Raw genomic sequence first — 20,836 nt, 5'->3', positions numbered from 1 at the left:
CTCTTTTGTCACCTCAATCTGACTCAGGTCTTTCAACACCCCTTCCAATATTAGTGGTTCTGGGGCGGGCAAACACTTCTCATCTTCCACGGTGAAGACGGAGGCAAAAAATGCGTTCAGCTTCTCAGCCATTTCCCCATCCTCCTTCAGTAATCCTTTTACCCCATGGTCATCCAAGGGCCCCACTGCTTCCCTGGCTGGTTTCCTACTTCTAATATATTTGAAGAAATTTTTATTGTTGGTCTTTATGTTTTTTGCAATATGCTCCTCATAGTCTTTTTTTGCCTGCCTGATCACAGTCTTGCATTTGATTTGCCACTGCCTGTGTTCCCTTTTATTAATCTCACTTGGACTGGTTTTCCACCGCTTAAAGGAGTCCTTCTTACCTTTTACAGCTTCCATTACTTTGTTTGTTAACCATGCTGGCCTCTTCTTATACCTGTTTGTGCCTTTCCTAACTTGTGGTATGTATTTTATCTGAGCTTCTAGGATTATAGTTTTAAATAGTCTCCAAGCTTCCCCAAGGGTTTTGACCGTATTTACCTTTCCTTTCAGTTTCCTCCTCACATGCCTCCTCATCTCAGAGAATTTACCCCTTTTAAAGTTGAATGTGGTTGTGGCGGTCTTTTTGGGCAACTCCCTATTTATACAAATGGTGAAATCAATAACATTATGGTCACTGTTCCCAAGCGGCGCAATCACTTTTACGTCTCTCACCAAGTCTTGGGCATTACTTAGGACCAGATCCAGGATCGCCCCACCCCTGGTAGGTTCTGAGACCATCTGCTCCATAGCACAGTCATTGAGAGCATCAAGAAACTCAATCTCTTTCTCTCGACCAGAACACATATTGACCCAATCAATCTGCGGGTAGTTAAAATCACCTATTACGACACAGTTTTTACGTTTAGCCGCTATCTTTAATCCCTCCATCATATTATAATCGTCCTCTCTCTTTTGATTTGGTGGGCGATAACAAACTCCCATAGTTAAATTTCCTTTTGGGCCCTCTATTTCAACCCAAAGCATTTCTAAAAGGGAATCTAATTCTCTGACCTCAGTCTTACTGGACCGTATATCCTCTCTGACATACAGAGCCACCCCACCTCCAACCCTTCCCTCCCTATCCTTCCGATATAACTTATATCCAGGAATCACCGTGTCCCACTGATTCTCCTCATTCCACCAAGTTTCTGAAATTCCCACAATGTCTATGTTTTCTCCCAACACTAAACATTCCAATTCACCAATTTTACTTCGGACACTTCTAGCATTTGCATACAAACATTTATAATTTCCCAAGCAAGCTAGGCCCGCCACCTCTCTCCTGCCGCCTCGAGACTCTAGCAGACAGTCCATACTGTTTGTCACCATCACAGTGGACAACTCTGATCCGTTACTCGGTAGAAAAATAGAAGCCAACCCTTCATCTCTTTGAGACGAGTCCTCCCGAACCAGAGACATTCCATCTCCTGTCGGCTTTCCCCCAAGATTTAGTTTAAAAACTGCTCTGCCACCTTTTTGATTTTAAGCGCCAGCAGCCTGGTTCCATCCGGAGACAAGTGGAGACCGTCTCTTTTGTACAGCTCCGGCTTGTTCCAGAAAGCATCCCAGTGCCTAACAAACTTAAACCCTTCCTCCTTACACCATCGTCTCATCCACACATTGAGACTTCTAATTTGCGCCTGTCTCTCCTGTCCTGCACGTGGAACAGGTAGCACTTCCGAGAAGGCCACCTTGGAGGTCCTGGCCTTAAGTCTCCCACCTAGCAGCCTAAATTTCTCCTCCAGGACCTCACGACTGCATTTCCCCACATCGTTGGTGCCAACATGCACCATGACCACAGGCTCCTCCCCAGCACTGTCTATCAGCCTATCTACTACACGCGTAATGTCCGCTACCTTCGCACCAGGCAGGCAAGTCACCATACGGTCAATACGCGGTTTCGCCACCCAGCTGTCTACTTGCCTAAGGATCGAATCACCAACTACCAAGACCCCCCCTCTCCCCCTGCCCAGGGATGGTTCCTTGGCGCGAAAGGATACCCGCTCACCAACCGAAGAAGAGGTCCCTTCTGAGGGCGCATTCCCCTTATCCTCAGCAAGGTGCCCTGTTCCCTCTAGACCCTCACGCTCTCTGGCAGCAACGGGGCTGCCACATTCAGAGTGGGGCTCATCTAATACGCCCCCAAGAGTCTTCCCCAATTGCCTAACTGACCGTCTCTGCTTCTCCAGGGCAGTCACCTCGGCCTCAAGGGTACGAACTCGTTCCCTGAGGACCAGGAGCTCCTTGCATCGAGCACACACCCAAGACTTCTGTCCTGTGGGCAGATAGTCATACATGTGACACTCAGTGCAAAACACTGGAAAGCCCCCACCCCCCTGCTGGCATTCTACCTTCATGATATATATATTAAATATACAGTCCTCTTTAAATGCTGTTGTTTACGTGGCTCCCCTTCTGGAAGGTCAACTTACCTTATTGGGGGAACAAGGAAATCAGGGATCTGGGTTCCTGGTCCTTAGGAAGCCCCCAGGCAAAGAGCCACAGGCCAAGAGCCCTTTAGCCCTTTGGCAAGGCGCAGCTTAAAATGCAAAGAGGGTGGAGCAGACCACTCCTAAGCAATCATCAACAATTACTCTCAATCAATCAATCAATCACTTTCACCTTTAGCCCACTCACCCAAACGTACAGCAGTTCCCCAGCTATCACAACTCAGCCTTTTCAGCAGTCACCCAAGCCTCAGAATGAAGTCTTTCAAAACGCAGAAATTCTTAGCAACTTCTCCAGCTGTCTCAGCTTATCAGAGCTGCTCTGCTCTGTTCTGTTCCTCTCAGGCCTCTCTGAGCAGCTTCGATCATTTTCTTATCCATTTCAGCCAATTTGGTGTAGTGGTGAAGTGTGCGGACTCTTATCTGGGAGAACCGGGTTGGATTCCCTACTCCTCCACTTGCACCTGCTGGGATGGCCTTGGGTCAGCCATAGCTCTGGAAGAGGTTGTCCTTGAAAGGGCAGCTGCTGGGAGAGCTCTCTCAGCCCCACCCACCTCACAGGGTTTTGATTCCCCACTCCTCCACTTGCACCTGCTGGGATGGCCTTGGGTCAGCCATAGCTCTGGCAGAGGTTGTCCTTGAAAGGGTAGCTGCTGTGAGAGCCCTCTCCAGCCCCACCCACCTCACAAGGTGCCTGTTGTGGGGGAGGAAGGGAAAGGAGATTGTAGGCAGCTCTGAGAGTCTGTCCTTGAAAGGGCAGCTGCTGGGAGAGCTCAGCCCCACCCACCTCACAGGATTTGATTCTCCACTCCTCCACTTGCACCTGTTGGAATGGCCTTGGGTCAGCCATAGCTCTGGCAGAGGTTGTTCTTGAAAGGGCAGCTGCTGTGAGAGCCCTCTAAGCCCCACCCACCTCACAGGGTGTCTGTTGTGGAGGAAGAAGATAAAGGAGATTGCAAGCCACTTCAGAGAGAAGGGCAAGGTATAAATCTGCAATTCTTCTTCTTCTAAACTTTTTCTGGCCAAAATTTGCAAACTTTTCCAAGCTTTGACTACTTCTTGGCCTCTCACCTCCCATACGCCTCACTCCAATTGTAGAGGTTTTGGGTACGGCGGATCCACTCCACAGGGTCGAAGGGAGTTTCCGAAGGCACCAGCTTCTCACAGGAGCCCCAGGGCCAAAGCAAATAGTCCTTTTTCCAGGTGGGGTCGCCCTCATGAAGTCCTATGCAGACGAAGGTTTCCCTGCTGTCGCAAGCAAACAAGACAAGTAAAGAGCAAAGTGAGGCGGAGCCAGCTTTATTTGTCAAAACAGAGGCACGAGCCATTTTCCGCGTGAGTTCAAATTCCCAAGTGAAATCACACAATGCGAGATTGCAGGGGTGGCCAACGGTATTGAACCTGGGGCCTTCTGCTCACCAAGCAGATGCTCTACCACTGAGCCACCATCCCTCCCTAAAGGTCCCTCCCACAGGGCACCTTCTTTTGAGGCTCATAGAATTGGACCCTCTGGTCCAGGGTTGGCCAACGGTAGCTCTCCAGATGTTTTTTTTGCCTACAACTCCCATCAGCCCCAGCCAGCATGGCCAATGGCTGGGGCTGATGGGAGTTGTAGGCAAAAAAACATCTGGAGAGCTACCGTTGGCCACCCCTGCAATATTGTAAGCCGCCTTGCGTTCCACAAGAAAGAAAGGTGATTAATAAATGTTTAAGATAAATAAATAAACCTTCACCTAGGCAAGAAATTCTCTGGGTCACCTTGGGCCAGCCTCTCTCTGTCTAGCCTACCTTGTGGGATTATTGTGAAAATAAAACAAGGAGAGAAAAAACTATGTACGCTCCCTTTCCCATTTTATCCTCATAACAACCCCACGAGGTCAGCTGAGCTGAGAGAAGAGTACAAAATCGAGCAGGTGCAGAAGAGAGCAACGAGGATGATCAAGGGCGTGGAGGAAGAACCCTGTGAGGAAAGGCTGAGGGCCTTCGGATTGTTCAGTCTGGAGAAGAGGAGATTGAGGGGGGGACATGATTGCTCTCTTTAAATATCTGAAAGGTCGTTGTTTAGAGGAGGGCAAGGAGCTCTTCCACTTGGCAGCTGAGAATAGGACCCGAAGCAATAGGCTCAAATTACAAGCAGAGAAGTAACGGCCAGATATTAGAGAAATTTTTTTTTCCAACTCTATTATTCTAACTGGCACAAGACCCAATTTGGTCCTCACAGGGGGGGAAAGTGGGGTATAAATAAGTGGGGTATAAATAAGTGGGGGAAAGTGGGGTATAAATATCTGCATAAATAAATGTAAAATAAATATCATCGATTGGGCTCGATGGCTGAGTGTGGATTCGAACCTGGGGTCTCCAAGATCCTAGGCAGACACTCTAACCCAGGGGTGTCAAACACGTGGACCAAGGGCTGGGTCAGGCCCCCGGAGGGCTACTATCAGGCCCACGAGCAACTCACTGTCATCTGCTTCCTTCTCTCTCTCTCGCTTCCTTCTGCATCACAGCATGCTTTGCCAGGCTTGTTCAATTGCGCAGGAGCTACAGAGCAAAGCCTTTATTTTCTCATTGGCTGACCAACCCATGAAGCAACTTACGTACAAAAGCTCACAATGCCCAGCCGTTTCATGTTTTCCTCTGGGCCTTAGGCTCAAAGCATCAACCATGAGATTTATGTAATAAATGTCAAAAAATCAAAAGTAGGTTTGCAACTTACAGACACACACCTGAACCAACGGCTGAACGGCATACTCAACATTGCTACAGCACAGACATTGTCTCCAGATTTTGATGCAATAATTCAGAGCAAAAGGTGTCAGTTATTGGAAACTGTTAGATAAACCAAATATTGCAAGAATGCTAATCTTTTAAGTTCTTTAAAAAGCTTTAATTGTGTTTGTCTGTGTCCTTATAACGTTTTTATCTCCGCTACCTGGCATTACATTGTATGACACACAAGGGGTAGGGACGGTGGCTCAGTGGTAGAGCATCTGCTTGGGAAGCAGAAGGTCCCAGGTTCAATCCCCGGCATCTCCAAAAAAGAGTCCAGGCAAAATGGTGTGAAAAACCTCAGCTTGAGACCCTGGAGAGCCGCTGCCAGTCTGAGAAGACAATACTGACTTTGATGGACCAAGGGTCTGATTCAGTAGAAGGCAGCTTCATATGTTCCTGTCAAACATATGTTCATATGGCCCAGCCTGGCAAGGTCTCATTTATGTCAGATCCGACCCTCAGAGCAAATGAGTTTGACACCCCTGTTCTAACTGATATGCCGAACTGGCTTATACTAAACTGCCCTAATCCTGCCCTGCTTCTAGAGAGCCCAGGGTGGCATACACAAATCACCATTGTAGTTTGATCAGAGTTTCCAGATTCCAAGCTCCTGCTTCATCCTAACAGAGTGGCGGAAGCAAACTGAGGGGGAAACTGGCAGCACTCTAGGCATTTTGCAGATCTCTATGGTAGAAACCATAGAGCAACGGGCCATTCCTAGAGTCACCCGACATCAATTTCTGCAGTCCCCACAACCCAATGCTCCCAGGGCTGCTTCTCTCTCTCTCTCTCTCTCTCTCTCTTTCTCTCTCTCTCTCTCTCTCTCTCTCTCTCTCTCTCTCTCTCCCTCCCTCCCTTCCTTCCTTCCTTCCTTCCTTCCTTCCTTCGCCAGTTTGGTGTAAGTAAGTAAATTTTTATTTATACCCCGCCCTCCCCGCCAAGGCAGGCTCAGGGCGGCTTACAGGACATGATACGGAATCATATCATAATAACAGATAAAATCAATAACAGTATAAGTACAAATATAAATTATTATAAAAAGTTAAAACAATACAGTGGTGCTATTTATCCAGCAGCATAATATTTATTCTGGTTACATCTTAAAGGCTTCTTGGAAGAGGGCAGTTTTGCAGGCCCTGCAGAACTGATTGAAGTCCCGCAGGGCCCGCACCTCCTCCGGTAGCTGATTCCACCATTGGGGCGCTTTTATAGAGAAGGCCAGCTCCCTGGTCGTTTTAAGTTTGGCCTACTTAGGCCCAGGGATTTCCAAAAGATTTTGTGAACTGGAGCGCAGTGCTCTCTGGAGAACATATGGAGAGAGGCAGTCCCCCCCGCCCACTAGTCCGCGATTGGTGAAATACCGAGTAACCCGGGGAAGCTGTTTGAGAGAGAGCTACCAGATAGCGGTTAAGTGTAGTGGTTAAGTGCACAGACTCTTATCTGGGAGAACCGGGTTTGATTCCCCACTCCTCCACTTGCACCTGCTAGCATGGCCTTGGGTCAGCCATAGCTCTGGTAGAGGTTGTCCTTGAAAGGGCAGCTGCTGTGAGAACCTTCTCAGCCCCACCCACCTCACAGAGTGTCTGCTGTGGGGGAGGAAGGGAAAGGAGATTGCAGGCTGCTCTGAGTCTCTGATTCAGAGAAAAGGGAAAGGAAAGGAAAAGGGAAAGGAAAGGAAAGGAAACAGCTGTACCAGCTGTTTCAGACTCTGGGGTGACGTTGCTTTCACAAAGTTTTCACGGCAGACTTTTTACGGGGTGGTTTTCCATTGCCTTCCCCAGTCATCTACACTTTCCCTCCAGCAAGCTGGGGACTCATTTTACCGACTTCAAAAGGATGGAAGGCTGAGTCAACCTCGAGCCAACTACCTGAAAACCCAGCTTCCACCGGGAATCGAACTCAGGTTGTGAGCAGAGCTTAGGACTGCAGTACTGCAGCTTAAACACTCTGCGCCACAGGGCTCTTTCAGAGAGAAGGGTGGGGTATAAATCTGCAGTCTCCTTCCTTCCTTCCCCTCACATGTCTGATGCTCCTGTCTCGTGGCTCTCAAATCTGAAATTTATTCTCTGTGGCTCTTACGTTATTCTACGTGGACAGCCAGTTTGGTGTAGTGGTTAAGCATGCAGACTCTTATCTGGGAGAACCGGGTTTGATTCCCCACTCCTCCACTTGCACCTGCTGGCATGGCCTTGGGTCAGCCATAGCTCTGGCAGAGGTTGTCCTTGAAAGGGCAGCTGCTGGGAGAGCCCTCTACAGCCCCACCAACCTCACAGGGTGTCTGTTGTGGGGGAGGAAGGGAAAGGAGATTGTGAGCCGCTCTGAGACTCTGTCCTTGGAAGGGCAGCTGCTGGGAGAGCCCTCTCCAGCCCCACCCACCTCACAGGGTGTCTGTTGTGGGGGACGAAGGGAAAGGAGGTTGTGAGCCGCTCTGAGTCTCTGTCCTTGAAAGGGCAGCTGCTGTGAGAGCCCTCTCCAGCCCCACGCACCTCACAGGGTGTCTGTTGTGGGGGAGGAAGGGAAAGGAGATTGCAGGCTGCTCTGAGACTCTGTCCTTGAAAGGGCAGCTGCTGGGAGAGCCCTCTCCAGCCCCACCCACCTCACAGGGTGTCTGTTGTGGGGGAGGAGGGTAAAGGAGATTGTGAGCCGCTCTGAGACTCTTCGGAGTGGAGGGCGAGATATAAATCCAATATCTTCATCTTCTTCTTCTTCTTAAGCAAGTTTGGCCACCCCTGTCTTAGCCTTAACTTAGCCTGTCTTAAGTTTGGCCACCCCTGTCTTAGCCTAACTGCTGCATCGCACGGATCTCAAGGTAAATGAATCTCCTTGTAAAAAGGAAGGCAGAGAAGTCCTCGTGGGAAGCTGCTCTTTTGGAGCAGTGGCTCAGAAACACAATTTGAGAACCAGCTGACCAGGTTTCAGGAATGCTATTACATGAAACAGAATGCTTACTGTTTATTTACTTTGAGAAAATGACGCAGATGAAAGGTGACTGATCCATCTGGCAACAGCCCCTCCGCAGGATTCCATCGATCCCCTGGGAAGACCACCCTGGGGAGATGTTTAGCAATCTTTGGCAAGTACCAGGGGTAAGTCATCATCTGAAACAGATGAAACAAATGACAACTTAAAACACTTCCCTGCAACTTAAAGATTATTTTGCTATTCGTTATATTTACTTCATTTATGCTTCGCCTTTCTCCACAAGAAGACCCAAAAGTGGCCTACCTCATAAGAATGATAAGAGAAGTCATGTTGGATCAGGCCAATGAATCATTCAGTCCAACCCTCTGTGCCATACAGTGGCCAAAACCCAGGGGCCATCAGGAGGTCCACCAGCAGGTCCAGAACTCCAGAAGCCCGCCCACTATTGCCCCCCAAGCACCAAGAAGACAGAGAAGCCATGTTGGATCAGACCAATGGCCCATCCAGTCCAACACTCTGTGTCACACATAAGAACATAAGAGAAGCCCTGTTGGATCAGGCCAGTGGCCCATCCAGTCCAACACTCTGTGTCACATAAGAACATAAGAGAAGCCATGTTGGATCAGGCCAGTGGCCCATCCAGTCCAACACTCTGGGTCACACAGTGGCCAAAAGTCAGGTGCCATTAGAAGGTCCACCAGCAGGGCCAGAACTCCAGAAGCCCTCCCACTGTTTTCCCCAAGAAGACAGAGCATCACTGCCCCAGACATAAGAGAAGCCATGCTTGATCAAGCCACTGACCCATCCAGTCCAATACTGTGTGTCACACAGTCGGCAAAACCCAGATGCCATCAGAAGATCCACCAATGGGGCCAGAACACCAGAAGCTCTCCCACTGTTGCCCCCCGCCTCCAAGCACCAAGAAGACATAGAAGCCATGTTGGATCTAGCCACTGGCCCATCCAGACCCACACTCTGTGTCACACAGTGGCCAAAAACCAGGTGCCATAGGAGGTCCACCAGTGGGGCCAGAACTCCGGAAGCCCTCCTACTGTTGCTCCCCAAGAACCAAGAATGCAGAGCATCACTGCCCCAGACAGCATGCTCCATCTCATTCTACTTTGGTGTGGTGGTTAAGTGTGTGGACTCTTATCTGGGAGAACCGGGTTTGATTCCCCACTCCTCCACTTGCTAGCATGGCCTTGGGTCAGCCATAGCTCTGGCAGAGGTTGTCCTTGAAAGGGCAGCTGCTGTGAGAGCCCTCTCCAGCCCCACCCACCTCACAGGGTGACTGTTGTGGGGGAGGAAGGGAAAGGAGATTGTAGGCCGCTCTGAGACTCTGTCCTTGAAAGGGGAGCTGCTATGAGAGCCCTCTCAGCCCCACCCACCTCACATGGTGTCTGTTGTGGGGGAGGAAGGGAAAGGAGATTGTAGGCCGCTCTGAGACTCTTCGGAGTGGAGGGCAGGATATAAATCCAATATCTTCATCTACCTCACAGGGTGTCTGTTGCGGGAGAGGAAGGGAAAGGAGATTGTGAGCCACTCTGAGACTCTTCGGAGTGGAGGGCGGGATATGAATCCAATATCATCTTCTTCTTCTCTTCCATTTTATTTATTTATTTATTTTTGATGATTTCTAGTCCGCCCTTTCCTAGGTCGGGCTCAGGGCGGATTACAACATAATAAAATAGTTAAAAATCACATTATAAGACAATTACATTTAAACAGCAAAAACCATTAAAATGAAATAAAATAAGGCAGCGTCAGTGTACAGGTATGTACATCCTTCCCAGACTGAAACACAGGATGCGGTCAGTGCAGGGAAGCTACCTAGCTGGTGTGAGGACGCCCACCTGCCTCAGCCAAAAGCCTGGTGGGACAGCTCCGTTTTACAGGCCCTCCGGAAAAAGCAGTACATTTTACCCTTACAACAACCCAGTGGTTGGACTGAGAGCGTGCGACTGGGCCGAGGTCACCCTACAAGCTTGACGCTTAAAGCACAGACCTTAGCGAAAGGCACCTTCTGCTGATAGAACAACTAGCAGGATCGGGACCACAGAGGGGGGAAAAGCTATGGAATTACACAACCAACTCTCCGTGTAGCAAAACTCCATGAATATATATTTTTCCAATAATCCTAAGAACACCATAAATCACCACATATCACCGCATAACACAATGATGGGGAAAATATAAAAGGAAAGCTATATCAGTTAAACGTCACAACTACTGTCCATATAAAGCTAGGATTGCCAAAATCATGTAAGTGTTCTTGCAGGTAGTCCACTACAGGCCGGTCCAATATTGAACACCGTTTCAGATGGGAAATCCTTTGGTGTAGTGGTTAAGTGTGCGGACTCTTATCTGGGAGAACCGGGTTTGATTCCCCACTCATCCACTTGCACCTGCTGGAATGGCCTTGGGTCAGCCATTGCTCTGGTAGAGGTTGTCCTTGGAAGGGCAGCTGCTGTGAGAGCCCTCTCAGCCCCACCCACCTCACAGGGTGCCTGTTGTGGAGGAGGAAGGGAAAGGAGATTGTAGGCCGCTCTGAGACTCTGTCCTTGGAAGGGCAGTTGCTGTGAGAGCCCTCTCAGCCCCACCCACCTCACAGGGTGCCTGTTGTGGAGGAGGAAGGGAAAGGAGATTGTAGGCCACTCTGAGACTCTGTCCTTTGAAGGGCAGCTGCTGTGAGAGCCCTCTCAGCCCCACCCAATTCACAGGGTGTCTGTTGTGGGGGAGGAAGGGAAAGGAGATTGTAGGCCGCTCTGAGCCTCTGTCCTTGATAGGGCAGCTGCTGTGAGAGCCCTCTCAGCCCCACCCACTTCACAGGGTGCCTGTTGTGGGGGAGGAAGGGAAAGGAGATTGTAGGCCGCTCTGAGATTCTGTCCTTGGAAGGGCAGCTGCTGTGAGAGCCCTCTCAGCCCCACCCACCTCACAGGGTGTTTGTTGTGGGAGGAAAAGATATAGCACATGGTAAGCCGCTATGAGTCTCTGATTCAGAGAAGGGCGGAGTATAAATCTGCAGTCTTCTTCTTCTTCTTGGGACCATTTAAATTATTCACAGAATTTCAATTGGTCCAGTAGTGCCAAAATTCATTTTTCATGGCTCTAGGCTTCCTCCAATCTGTATACCATGGACTACCTGCAAGGACACTTACGTGATTTTGGCAATTCCTGCTTTATATGGACAGCAGTTGTGACGTTTCACTGACACGGCTTTCCTTTTGTATTTTCCCCATTGTGTCATATGGTGATATATGGTGATTTATTAAGAGCCCCGTGGCGCAGAGTTGGAAAGCTGCAGTACTGCAGTCGGAGCCCTCTGCTCACGACCTGAGTTCGATCCCAGCGGAAGCTGGTTCATTTAGCCGGATCAAGGCTGACTCAGCCTTCCATCCTTCCGAGGTCGGTCAAACGAGTCCCCAGCTTGCTGGGGGGGAAGCGTAGATGACCAGGGGAGGCAATGGCAAACCACCCCGTAAAAAGTCTGTCGTGAAAACGTTGTGAAAGCAACGTCACCCCAGAGTCGAAAACGACTGGGGCTTGCACAGGGGACTACCTTTACCTTTTTATTTATTTATTTATTCGAGATTTATATCCCGCCCTTCCCACGAATGGCTCAGGGCGGCTTCCAACAATTAATCAAACATAAAATTTAAACAATTTCAAGTATAAAACAATTAAATATTTAAACAGTTAAAACCTTAAAAACAGAATATTTCAATTTCCTGTAAACAGATGGCTGGCCAGTTACATCGAGTTGTCGTCCTAGCTAAGTATAGGCTAGCCGGAAGAGGGTCGTCTTACAGGCCCTGCGGAACCGCGCCAAGTCCCGCAGGGCCCTCACCTCTTCCGGCAGCTGATTCCACCATACGGGGGCCATAACGGAGAAAGCCCTTTCTCTGGTGGCTTTTAAACGGGCTTCTTTTGGCCCGGGGATAGTGAGGAGATTTTGTGTTCCTGACCTCAGTGCTCTCTGGGGAACATGTGGGGAGAGACGGTCCTTCAGGTAGGCAGGTCCCAGGCCATATAGGGCTTTAAAGGTAATAACCAGCACCTTGTACCGGACTCGGTATATCACTGGAAGCCAGTGCAGAGTCCGGAGACCCGGCCGGATGTGTCCCCACTTTGGGAGACCCAATAGCAGCCGGGCCGTGGCATTCTGCACCAGCTGCAGTTTCCGGGTCCGAGACAAGGGCAGCCCCATGTAGAGGGCATTGCAGTAGTCCAACCTCGAGGTGACCGTAGCATGGATCACTGTTGCTAGGTCGTCGCGCTCCAGAAAGGGGGCCAGCTGCCTTGCCCGCCTAAGATGAAAAAATGCGGACTTGGCAGCGGCTGCTATCTGAGCCTCCATCTTTAAGGAAGGCTCCAATAGCATCCCCAAGCTCTTGACCCTGTCCGCCGCCATCAGCGGCGCACCATCAAAAGCCGGCAGGGGGATCCCCCTCCCCGGGCCGCGGCGACCCAAGCAAAGGACCTCTGTCTTCGTAGGATTTAGCTTCCGCCCGCTCAGTCTGAGCCACTCAGCCACGGCCCGTAATGCCTGATCAAGATTTTCCGGGGCTCAGACAGGCTGGCCGTCCATCAGTAGATAGAGCTGGGTGTCATCAGCATACTGGTGACACCCGAGCCCATACCTTTGGGCAATCTGGGCAAGAGGCCGCATGTAGATGTTAAATAACATCGGGGAGAGAACCGCCCCTTGGGGCACACCACAATCGAGCGTGCGCCTCCGGGATAGCTCCCCCCCAATTGCGACCCTTTGTCCCCGACCTTCCAGGAAAGAGGAAAGCCACTGTAAGGCCAACCCCTGGATCCCCGCGTCGGCGAGGCGGCACATCAGTAGCCGATGGTCGACCGTGTCGAACGCAGCCGACAGGTCTAACAACATCAGCACCGCCGAGCCACCCCGATCCAGATGCTGTTGAAGGTCATCCACTAGGGCAACCAGCACTGTCTCCGTCCCGTGTCCCGGGCGAAAGCCGGACTGAAATGGGTCAAGGACGGAAGTGTCCTCCAGGAAAGTCTGTAACTGCATCGCCACTGCCCTCTCAATAAGTTTACCCAGAAAGGGCAAATTTGAAACCGGCCGATAGTGTGTCAATTGGGCCGGATCTAAAGATGGCTTTTTTAAGAGGGGTCGGACCACAGCCTCTTTGAGTGGCGTTGGAAAGTGCCCTTCCATTAGGGATCTATTTATGATATCCCGCACGGGATATCTAAGATCCCCCTGGCAAGATTTAATAAGCCAGGAAGGGCATGGGTCTAATTTACAAGTTGTTGGGCGAGCAGATACGATATGGTGATTTATGGCGTTATTAGGATTATTAGAAAAATATATATTTGTTGTGTTTTGCTACATGGAGAGCTGGTTGTATAATTCGATAGAACAACCAAGCCCGGGGAAGAAGCACCAAGGGAAGGTCTCCCTGGTGCAGGATCTAACCCACTGAGTCCAGGGGCAAGACACAGACCGATTAATCCACTTTGTCTTTCTCTCTCAACATAATTTCAAACTGACTTGAGCGTCTCTTTCATATTTCTCTAGTGACATGGTGTGCCTTCAGGGTCGTGCCTTCGGAACACAATTACTCTGCACAGAAGACGACGACGACATTGGATTTATATTCTGCCCTCCACTCTGAAGAGTCTCAGAGCAGCTCACAATCTCCTTTCCCTTCCTCCCCCACAACAGGCACCCTGTGAGGTAGATGAAGATATTGGATTTATATCCCGCCCTCCACTCTGAAGAGTCTCAGAGCGGCTCACAATCTCCTTTCCCTTCCTCCCCCACAACAGACACCCTGTGAGGTGGGTGGGGCTGGAAAGGACTCGGACAGCAGCTGCCCTTTCAAGGAAAGAGTCTCAGAGCAGCCTACAATCTCCTTTCCCTTCCTCCCCCACAACAGACACCCTGTGAGGTGGGTGGGGCTGGAGAGGGCTCTCACAGCAGCTGCCCTTTCAAGGGCAGAGTCTCAGAGCAGCCTACAATCCTTTCCCTTCCTCCCCCACAACAGACACCCTGTGAGGTGGGTGGGGCTGGAGAGGGCTCTTACAGCAGCTGCCCTTTCAAGGACAGAGTCTCAGAGTGGCCTACAATCTCCTTTCCCTTCCACCCCCACAATAGACACCCTGTGAGGTGGGTGGGGCTGGAGAGGGCTCTCCCAGCAGCTGCCCTTTCAAGGACAGAGTCTCAGAGCGGCCTACAATCTCCTTTCCCTTCCTCCCCCACAACAGACACCCTGTGAGTTGGATGAGACTGAGAGAGCTCTCCCAGAAGGTGCCCTTTCAAGGATAGCTCTGCCAGAGCTATGGCTGACCCAAGGCCATTCCAGCAGCTGCAAGTGGAGGAGTGGTAATCAAACTTGGTTCTCCCAGATAAGAGACCGCACACTTCACCTCTACACCAAACTGGCTCTCTCTTAACCACTACACTTAACCACTACACCAGACAGGGTTACACAGGTTCGCAAATTTGCATTATTATATGGTGTCAAACACCTTGCACATACACAACCATCTACTTCTTCTGACATCAAGGGGTCCAACTTCAAGCCACCGGTCCCGGTGATCAAACTGATGAGATGGAAGGTTGTGTATCTCATTCTGACTGTAGAATGCAGCCACAGTTTGCCTTGGGGCTGTGCGGGGAAAAGGAGAGGAGGACTAATTCTTCCAACACTGCTCCCTGCTTGATTATTAGCGTTTTTTAAGGCAACAACATATCCTGTAAAACACACAGTTTCCCTTTAAAATGCTAACAGCTGAGCAGGGAGTCTGTTTCAAACAGCAAACACAAGCGGATGCCGAAGGGTTAAACCTTCTCTCCTTTCACTGCCTGCCCCGAGGCAAAATAAGGCTGCACCAATCTACAATTTGCATCTCATGGAGAGACCAAGATGCCCCACCTTCATTTCTCTTGTTGGAGCCCCCAGGTTTACACAGCCAAACTTTCCTGGCCTCGGATTCGTTGGCCGCCGCGTTCCGCCTCCTTGAGTTCCACCTACCTCTTGATCAACTAAGGTAACATCCGGTCTCGCTCCCTCACAGTAATGAAGGTAACGAAGAGAATTCCCTGGCAAGTCTCCTCTCAAAAGAATGATGGCGTCTGGCGGCATGGAGGACAAAACGTTCCTTGCGAATTGGTCGACGACATAATTGCGGCTTTGGTCACAGAGGCTGGATAAAACCAGACACAAAACAGTTACCGCAATGTGGTGCCGGTTGTGGTGCCAGTTTGGTGTAGTGGCTAAGTGAGCGGACTTCAAAACTGTAAGTTGGGTACTCTGACCGTTACACCACATTGAACATATGAAGCTGCTTTCTACTGAATCAGACCCTGGGTCCATCGAAGCCAGTCTTGTCTACTCAGACTGGTAGCGGCTCTCCAGGGTCCCAAGCAGAGGTTTTTCACGCCTGCTTGCCGGGATCCTTTTTGGGAGATGCCAGGGATTGAACCTGGGACCTTCTGCTTACCAAGCAGATCCTCTACCACTGAGCCACCGTTCCTCCCCAACATATTAAACTGCCTTGTACTGAATCGGACCCTCAATTCATCAAAGTCAGTATTGACTACTCAGACTGGCAGCGGCTCTCCAGGGTCTGCAGCTGAGGTTTTCACACCTACCTGCCTGGACCCTTTTTAGTTGGAGATGCCGGGGATTGAACCTGGGACCTTCTGCTTACCAAGCAGATGCTCTGTCACTGAGCTACAGCCCCACTAAATGATTCTCCAGAGTCTCAAGCCGAGGTCTTTCCCATCACCTCCTTCTTGGTTCTTTTCAACTGGGGATTGAACTGGGGACCTTCTGCTTACCGAGCAGATGCTCTGTCACTGAGCTACAGCCCCACTAAATGATTCTCCAGAGTCTCAGGCTGAGCTCTTTCCCATCACCTCCTTCCTGGTTCTTTTCAACTGGAGATGCTGGGGACTGAACCTGGGACCTTCTGCTTACCAAGCAGATGCTCAGCCACTGAGCTACAGCCTCACTAAATGATTCTCCAGGGTCTCAGGCTGAGGTCTTTCCCATCACCTACTGCCTGGTCCTGTTCACTGGAGATGCCGGGGATTGAATCTGGGACCTTCTGCTTACTAAGCAGCTGCTCTACCACTGAGCTACAGCCCCACTAAATGATTCTCCAGGGTCTCAAGCCGAGGTCTTTCCCATCACCTCCTTCTTGGTTCTTTTCAACTGGGGATTGAACTGGGGACCTTCTGCTTACCAAGCAGATGCTCTGTCACTGAGCTACAGCCCCACTAAATGATTCTCTAGGGTCTCAGGCTGAGGTCTTTCCCATCACCTCCTTCCAGGTTCTTTTCAACTGAAGATGCCGGGGATTGAACCTGGGACCTTCTGCTTCCCAAGCAGATGCTCTGCCACTGAGCCACCTTCCCTCCCCACCGTCCCTTCTAGCAATAATCCCCCACTAGTCATGTTCTAAATAAACTTTTAAGACGTTCACTATCTGTTACCTGTAATTGGTGTAGATCTGTCCCGTAACGAGAATGGTAGCTACTATCCATTCCAAGCACTGAAAAATTCGGCGGTTCGCAAGTAGAGCCTCAGCCAGAGAAAAGAGGGAGGACAATCCAAGGCCAGCCAGAACCGCAATGACTGCATTGCTCTGCATCCAGAATCTCTCCACCTGCAGAAAACCATGCGGATAAAAGGAAGTACTTCTTCACCCAAAGGGTGATTAACATGTGGAATTCACTGCCACAGGAGGTGGTGGCGGCCACAAGTATAGCCACCTTCAAGAATGGTTTAGATAAATATATGGAGCACAGGTCCATCAGTGCTATTAGCCACAGTGTATGTGTGTATATAAAATTTTTTGCCACTGTGTGACACAGAGTGTTGGACTTGATGGGCCGTTGGCCTGATCCAACATGGCTTCTCTTATGTTCTTATGCGCACAACAGCCATTACCCCAATTCACCCCCAATCTTCTTGGCGGTTGTTCCATTAATATAGCCGGTGGAGGGGGCTAACCTCAACCTGGTGATACTTCTTGCATTCTGAGAAGGGGCATCTGGGCCGCCAATAAAAAGACTGCTTTCATGGGTCGGGCCAAGCACAAAATGGCTGCCGCAGGGGAACGGCACGATGGGCACTTTGATCTGGGAAAGAGATACTGCTTGACTGGGGATAGCTGCACTAGGGTACACATCTGGCTAGCTCACGAAAAGCTCCTGTACAGATACCACAAAATGGCCAATGGATCTTGACCTCTGCATTTCCTGTATATGAAAAAATAGGGAGGAATGCACCTTAGCCCTGATTCCAATGCCAAAACCAGGGAGATCATTCTTTTATCCTATTTCATTTACAATGAATCATTATTTTTTCCATTCTCTCCAAACGGGGAGATTTGGGGCAGGGGGGCAGCATTCTCGCTAAGCTGAGTTAGTGTGAGCTAGCTCACAGTTTTTTAGGCTCTGGCTCACACCTTTTTGGCTCAGCTCAAGAAAAATGGCCCCAGACCACACTTCTTTATGCAGGAACTCGCAACTTTAATGGCAGTAGATCGCAAAGTAGAATTTTTGCTCACAAGACTCCCCAGCTTAGAGGGAGCATTGGTAGGGGGGATCTCAGAAAACCCAAAAGACTTGTCCTATAAATATGTTTTACAAATACAAGTGTTCAGGGCTTTTTTTTGAAGCAGGAACTCCTTTGCATATCAGGCCACACCCCCTGATGTAGCCAATCCTCCAAGAGCTTACAGAGTTCTTCTATTGTAAGCTCCAGGAGGATTGGCTACATCAGGGGGTGTGTGGCCTAATATGCAAAGGACTTCCTGCTACAAAAAAAGCCTGGCTGTTTTAATGCAGTGAGATGGCTACATTAAAAAACGCACACTTACCACGCCCATAAAGAGAGGTTTTGAAATGTCCAAGTTTGCTCTCCAAGCAAAGAAAAATGAGTACGAGAAGAGCATCAAAGTAAACAGGTACACCAGATGTGGCCTCTTTACCTTCAGCCTAGAAGAACAAGGGAGGGGATCAATCAATTAGAAACCTATAGACCAGGGGCGGCCAAACTTGCCTAACGTAAGAGCCACATAGAATAAATGTCAGATGTTTGAGAGCTGCAAGATGGGAGGGTGGGAGGGAGGGAAGGGAAGGAGGGAGGGAAGGGAAGGAAGGAGGGGAGGAAGGAAGGTGTCAAGCATGCATATTTCTAAGTGCCATGATGGTTTCTTAGACAGAGAGCAGTCACTAGTATCCACCGCCCCCCTCCTCTTTACAACAGTTGGGCAAGCAGTAAATTTATCTAGCCCAAGGATGTTTATGCTACTGCCTGGCTGGTGAAGCTGTGAGGTGCCTCTCCCCCAGATTCACACAGACAGTTCCTATCAGGTCTCGGAGAAGTGTGAGAAAGGGAGTTGTTTTTAACAGCCTAAATTCCTTAGTAAGAAAAGAGATACTGTGTAGGAACCTTTGAACCCATGACTCAAAATTGCATCTTTACTCTATCCTTTGAAGTAATCCTATATAGCAACTATGTACCCATATCTACGTCCTTACTTCCAAGGATTCTGTCCTTGGTAAAGCTTCTGAGTGTCTACAATAAAGCAACTTTTGATTTAGCAACAAAAGACTGGTTATTGAGAAATATCGGTGCTTGACGGAAGGCAACTTTAACTTTACATATATTCTCCAAGCTACCAATTGGTTTGGCTTGGAGAAGTGATTTAAAGAGAGAAATGCTTTCTCCGAGCCAGTTTTTGGGGCAGTGGGGGCTCTAAAGCAATACTGTTACTAAGTTATACAAGCCTGCCATAAGCAACACTGAATGGGAAGATGCTTCTCATAACACAAAGGGGCCCCACTACCTCGCTGAGGCACACAGGCAAGCGGCGATCGCAAGAGCCGGGACGACGAGGGAAAGCTCTGCCTTCATTTGAGTCACTTGGAAACTGCGAAAACATCAAAAGGCAACAAAAGGGGGCATGACCAAATGCCTGTAGAAGAATTGCAGATTTATACCCTGCCCTTCTCTCTGAATCAGAGATTCGGAGCGGCTTACAATCTCCTTTATCTTCTCCCCTCGCAACAGACACCCTGTGAGGTGGGTGGGGCTGAGAGAGCTCTCCCAGAAGCTGCCCTTTCAAGGACAACTCCTGCAAGAGCTATGGCTGACCGAGCAGGTGCAAGTGGAGAAGTGGGGAATCAAACCCGGTTCTCCCAGATAAGAGTCCGCACACTTAACCGCTACCCCAAACTGGCGCTGATGTAGACATCACAACTCTAGCAAACAAAAGAAAGCGAAAGGTATAATCTTTGCAATCGCCGTAAACCAATGTCAAGGTTAATAAATTTGTTAGGGAATCAACATCATGATGTTGATTCTATTTTACTTTTACCGTTTCCCTTCCCACTTCTGTATTCCTTCATCCCTTCCTATTTTTCAAAACTTCAATAAAATATATATAACCAATAAATTTGTTAGGGGGAAAAATGTTGATTTTACCAGCAACAGGTAACTGTAGATCAGCATAGTATTCTTAATAGTTTACAAAAGGGATCCCCGAACTTTTTGAGCCTGTAGGCATATCTGGAATTCGGGCACAACGCGGGGGCACAAGCACAAAACGGCTGCCATCCACAAAACGTCCGGGAGTGATCTCACTCATAACTCTACTGTTCAAAGTCTCAGGGTACCTTTTTAACTTGAAACTCAACATCAAAAAAACTAAGATTATGGCATCCGGTCCCCTCACACCATGGCAAATAGAAGGGGAAGACATGGAAGTAGGGACAGACTTCACTTTTCTGGGATCCAAGATCACTGCAGATGGTGACTGTAGCCATGAAATTAAAAGACATTTGCTCCTTGGGAGGACAGCTATGGTGAACCTGGGCAGTATAATGAAAAGTAGAGACATCAGCCTCCCAACAAAAGTTCGTATAGTCAAAGTGATGGTATTCCCAGTAGTAATGTATGGCTGTGAGAGCTGGACCATAAGGAAGGCTGAGTGCAGAAGAATAGATGCTTTCGAGCTGTGGTGCTGGAGAAGAATCTTGAGAGTGCCTTGGACTGCAAGATCAAATCAGTCAGTCCTAAGGGAAATCAACCCAGACCGTTCCCTGGAAGGTCAGATGTTGAAGCTGAAGCTCCAGTACTTTGGCCACCAAATGAGAAGGGAGTCCTCATTGGAGAAGACCCTGATGCTGGGAAAGACAGAAGGCAAAAGAAGAAGGGGACGGCAAAAGAGGAGACGGCTGGACAGCGTTACTGATGTAACAAACATGAATTTGAGCAGACTTTGGAGGATGGTGGAAGACAGGAGGGCCTGGCGTGACTTTGTCCATGGGGTCGCAGAGTCGGACTCAACTGTGCGACTGAACAACATATGAACATATGAAGCTGCCTTGTACTGAATCAGACCCTCGGTCCATCAAAATCAGTATTGTCTTCTCAGACTGGCAGCGGCTCTCCAGGGTCTCAAGCTGAGGTTTTTCACGCCTACTTGCCTGGACCTTTTGGGGAGATGCCGGGGATAGAACCTGGGACCTTCTGCTTCCCAAGCAGATGCTCTACCACTGAGCCACCGTCCCTCCCAACAAAAACTGTTCAAAAATATTTTCTTGCAAAGAAGGGGGAGGCAAAAAAAAATCTACAAAAAACACACACTCAAAAGTT

General features: G+C 49.4%; 1 protein-coding gene across 1 annotated transcript in view; it reads right to left on the bottom strand.

The window, feature by feature from the left end:
• The window catches only part of TMEM260 (transmembrane protein 260), a 95,748-nt gene that overhangs the window by 11,998 nt on the left and 62,914 nt on the right, over positions 1-20,836 (bottom strand). The window contains exons 8-13 of the mRNA XM_060261836.1: positions 19,026-19,109; positions 18,054-18,171; positions 16,663-16,835; positions 15,197-15,368; positions 8,214-8,362; positions 3,564-3,740 (exon numbers count right to left, since the gene is read on the bottom strand). Coding sequence (XP_060117819.1) covers positions 3,564-3,740; positions 8,214-8,362; positions 15,197-15,368; positions 16,663-16,835; positions 18,054-18,171; positions 19,026-19,109 — 873 coding nt within the window. The remainder of the gene's footprint in view (positions 1-3,563; positions 3,741-8,213; positions 8,363-15,196; positions 15,369-16,662; positions 16,836-18,053; positions 18,172-19,025; positions 19,110-20,836) is intronic.

This window comes from Heteronotia binoei, chromosome 21 (assembly GCF_032191835.1).
Source record: "Heteronotia binoei isolate CCM8104 ecotype False Entrance Well chromosome 21, APGP_CSIRO_Hbin_v1, whole genome shotgun sequence".
Classification (NCBI taxonomy): domain Eukaryota; kingdom Metazoa; phylum Chordata; class Lepidosauria; order Squamata; family Gekkonidae; genus Heteronotia; species Heteronotia binoei.
Note: the sequence above shows the minus strand (reverse complement) of the source record. Positions and strands in the feature narration are given on the sequence as shown.